Source organism: Arabidopsis lyrata (genome assembly GCF_000004255.2).
Source record: "Arabidopsis lyrata subsp. lyrata unplaced genomic scaffold ARALYscaffold_8, whole genome shotgun sequence".
NCBI classification, from domain to species: Eukaryota; Viridiplantae; Streptophyta; class Magnoliopsida; order Brassicales; family Brassicaceae; genus Arabidopsis; species Arabidopsis lyrata.
Window position 1 is genome coordinate 6,393,143 of NW_003302548.1, and position 4,502 is coordinate 6,397,644.

The 4,502-nt window shown below is 32.5% G+C and overlaps 1 protein-coding gene across 1 annotated transcript; it reads left to right on the top strand.

The window, feature by feature from the left end:
• The first annotated feature begins 586 nt into the window (after positions 1-586).
• On the top strand, positions 587-1,269 carry LOC9299851 (dirigent protein 2). The gene has a single exon (XM_002863729.2). The coding sequence runs from the start codon at positions 658-660 to the stop codon at positions 1,213-1,215; it is 558 nt and encodes a 185-aa protein (XP_002863775.1). The 5' UTR covers positions 587-657; the 3' UTR covers positions 1,216-1,269.
• The last annotated feature ends 3,233 nt before the right edge of the window (positions 1,270-4,502 follow it).

Here is a 4,502-nt window from a genome sequence, read left to right on the forward strand (position 1 = left end):
ATTTTAAAACTCCATAGGTATGATATGTATTTTAATGATAGGATGGTGAATGATTTTAAAAGATGATTTATTATTATTTTTTAGCATTTATAATATTATTGAATTTTTTAAATTTCATCATTTTCCATAATTTTATCACACTAAATCCTAAAGAATTTACCATATTTTTCTTACACTACCAAGTAACACCTAAACAATCCCTTATTTCACATGATTTTACCATTTATACAGAATTCTTCCCGCGCATGCGCGCGGGCAATCACCTAGTTTTATATTACTATCAAATACAATACATTTTTCTGTTAAAGGAGAGAATCACATATTTTATATAAAAATCTGAGTTTTCTTCCCACCAAAGACGTCTATGAATGGTTAAGAATGATTGAAACCACAGTAGAGCTAGCACTCAAATTCTTCATGCTTAAAAAAATACCGATATAATATTTAACAGGATTCATACAGGTGGACATATCTAGTTGTTTATAAACCTAAAAACCAAGTTTACTTCCTCGTCAACGGACATGTTGTTGTCACCAATCTGGTAACGACATATTCAAATGTTATATAATCCAACAATTGCGTACTGATCTTGCTTTGTGTATAAATAAATCACATTTCCATACACAACATTATCATAGTATTATACAGACAACTAACATGGCTAAACGTTTTCTGATTCTTCTTCCTCTCTTCTCAACTATTCTTCTTCTTGCCGTAACCGTTACAGAATCCGAAGCTTACTCGACAACAACGCCGTTTCAAGGCTACAAGCCGGAGTGCTTCACTCACCTCCACTTTTACTTCCATGACGTCATCACCGGTGACAAACCTACCGCCATCAAAGTCGCCGAAGCCCGCCCAACAAACTCCCTCAACGTCAATTTTGGCGTGATTATGATCGCTGATGATCCGTTAACAGAAGGACCTGACCCGAGTTCAAAGGTAGTGGGAAGAGCTCAGGGGATGTACGCATCGACGGCCATGAAGGACATAGTCTTCACAATGGTATTTAACTTGGCTTTCACGGAAGGAGAGTTTAATGGAAGCACCCTCGCGATGTATGGCCGGAATGATATATTTTCGAAGGTGAGAGAGATGCCGATTATTGGAGGAACCGGTGCTTTCAGGTTTGCTAGAGGGTATGCACAGGCCAAGACTTATAAGATTGTTGGTCTAGATGCCGTGGTCGAGTATAATGTCTTCATTTGGCATTAATTATTTCGCATATTTGTTGTTTAATGTCTTTCAAAAATAAATAAAATTTCACTTTGGTTTTCTTGTATTGTTTTTGTTATTTTTGTTCTGTTTGTGTTGTGTCGTTTTGTTGGATTTGAACCTTTGATTAAATCTACAAAAGAGTAAGCTTCAATGAGAACAAGAAGAAGAAGAAGAACAGAGCAAAAGAAGAAGCAACGGCTCGTGATTGAAGAGAAGAAGAAGATGTCGTGAGACAAGGGTCAACGACATATGCAAAGTCAACATGAGAAAGGAGTTAGACTTTGTGTGGTTTGGTCCTAAGAAGACTAATGGGCTGCGTTTTGGTTAAGGCCCAAATAAAAGAAGTGTGTTTTTGTTAAGAGTTGTTGTACTAAGTAGAGTTGCTAAGGTGGAGTTGTTAGGAATAGTTAAGAGTTGTTGTACTTGCTAACATTGCTTGTAAAACTAAGTAAGAGTATGTGGTTGTGTAAGAACCTAGGATCTACAAGTATGGTTTAAAGTATGGGTTCATGTGAGGTGCAAGTAGAAGATGTAGTTTAAGTATGTGTGTTGTGTCTTGTAAGAATCATCTTTGTGATCCAATAAACAAAATGTAGACAATTAATGTTTTCTCTCTTTCTCTCTTACCAAACGTTTTATGTCTTTGTGTTAAAGCAAGAAACAAACCAAAGACTAGAGAGAATGAGAGTTAAGGTTCTCTTTGTGCTTGTGTTAAAGTGAGTGAGTGATACAAAGCATTAAAGAGAACAAAGAGAGAATAGAGATGGTGAACCTCTAAAGATTAAATAGAGGAAGAACCCCAAATGTCAACACGTTTAAAGTTTAAAATGTGTAGTAGTTTGAATATTTCCGTACTTGAGATGTGTGAATGTCTCGTAGTAATTGGAAATTTCTACTGGTACTAAATTAAAAGGTGAGTACAGGGCAATTAAGATATAGATATTGGTGATACTATCACTGGGCATTCGGTTTGGGTTCGGTTGCGTTCGGTTTCGGTTAGTTTGGATATGGTAATATAATAACCATTCGGATATTTTAGGAATTTCGGTTCGGTTCGGTTCGGTTTGGATATTTAAATAGATAACCGTATCTAACCAAACTTTTATCACGTTCGGTTTGGTTCGGGTTTTTACCCAAAATAACTGAAACTAACCGAAATTAACCAAAAAAAATACAAAAATAAAATACAAAAAAAGAAAAATCTTAGAAAGAAAAATAAAATTTGATTCAATTTTGTAAAAGAGTATTTAACTTTGAAAAATATAACAAACAATATTTGGATATTTTGATTATTTAAACTATTTGATTGTTTTGATTCTAAAAATAATTAATATTTGAGTTTATAATTATAGTTTTGGATATTATTTTTGGGTATCTTATAGGTTTTTGGATATTTCGGTTAACCGTTTGGTTATCGGTTCGGTTAGTTTGGATAGGGGATTTTACTAACCATTTAATTATTTTTAAAACTTCGGTTCGGATATGATTCAATTTTTTTCGGTTCGGTTCGGTCGGTTATTTGGTTAACGGTTTTTTTGCCCAGGCCTAGGTGATAGATTGAACGGTTGGAAATGTCCTGAATGATTTGTGCTTACTTTTATAAGGTTGTAATATCAAGATTTGACATTCGTACGTTAAAAGTGGTTATAATGTTTTTGATGAATACCGATTATAACCAACAATGAGTTGGCTTAGTGAATGGCTAAACCCATTGGTTACCGCTAATGTAGGGATTTTATTGGTCACGGGTTCGATTCGAGTTGGGAGAAGTCTGCTCTATAAAGGACAGGGACTTGAACTCGCGTTAGGAGGGTCATTGGACACAGAAATACCATCTCAGCTGCTGTTTTTTAATTGGATTCTTACACATAAAAAAGCTTATATCATTATTTTACCAGATCAGTTGATCTCCCTCTCTCCTTAGTAGGTTCGCCCCCTGTAGTCATTAAAAAAAAAATACCGATTATAATAGGGAAAATCACATTTTTAACCCTCAAAGTGTAACTGGATAGCACTTTAAACCTCGAAATAATTCTACTAACACTATAAACCACCAAGATTGTTTTATGAACACTTTAAACCTCCAAACTAACTTTTCTATGTGCAAAGCCATAAAAGATGATGGAACAATCAATTTATATTTGTTTAATATATATTTATTTAATTTAATTTAAATTTTAATTAATAAAATATTTATTGCAATTAACAAAAATCTATAAAAACAAAAAAAAAGCTTTATTTTTTTAGTTTACTCACTGTCCGACCATGAAATTTCTTCAAAAACTGTTGAAACAATCTTTTAGACTGATCTCTCCAATAGATAAACTGGAATCTCATAATAACAATTAAATAAAAAGATGTGAACACATATAATTAATTAACTGAATAAAAATCTGAAAATTTTGTGGTCGTATGGTGAATAGTCGAAAATGATGATTTTTTTTACTTTTTTTTATTTATCTTCAAAATCACAATAAATATTAAAATTAATTAAAATTTAAATTAAATTAAATAAATATATATTAAACAAATTGTTCCATCATCATTTCTTGCTTTGCAAAAAAAAAAAACTAGTTTGGATTTTTAAAGTATTAGTAAAACAATTTTGGTGGTTTATAGTGTTAGTAAATTCTTTCGAGGTTTAAAGTGCTACCCAGTTACTCTTTGAAAATTAAAACTGTGATTTTTCCGATTATAATATCATACTAGGATTTGACCCGCGGTACACCGCGGGGTAAATATATATATATTTGTTATAAATTTATGATATTGTTGTATTAATTTGCTAAGCTGCATGGAATCGGAAGCGGGTACGTGGAAGCGGAAGTGTTTGGAAGCGGAGAAGCGAGTTTTTTTAAAAAATTAGGAAGCGGGTACGTGTTGGAAGCGTAAATATATATATATATATATATATATATATATATATATATATTTATTTATTTATAGATTTATTGAATATTTAATTTACTTTACACTAATCTTTCATTCGAATAATAGAAAATCAAATGATTACAGAAACTTAATTAATAAGCTTCTCAAAACCCTAACGCCACCACTACTCTGCTTCTACGGAAAAAAAGTCAAAGACTTTTTTGACCCAAGGATTAGAGAGAGAAAGGCACTGAGTAGAGAGAGAGAGAGTGTGTTGTGTAGTAAATGAGACGAGAGATTGGTGGTGAAAGGAGTCAGCTTTGCATTTATTATCATCATCTTCTTCTCTAAAATCTTCCCAAAAAATAAAAAAAATACAGAGCAAAAGCTTTCACAAAATTCATCTTCTTCCT

Coding starts and splice junctions, on each gene's coding strand:
- LOC9299851 (XM_002863729.2), top strand. CDS start 658: ATGGCTAAACGTTTTCTGATTCTTCTTCCTCTCTTCTCAACTATTCTT.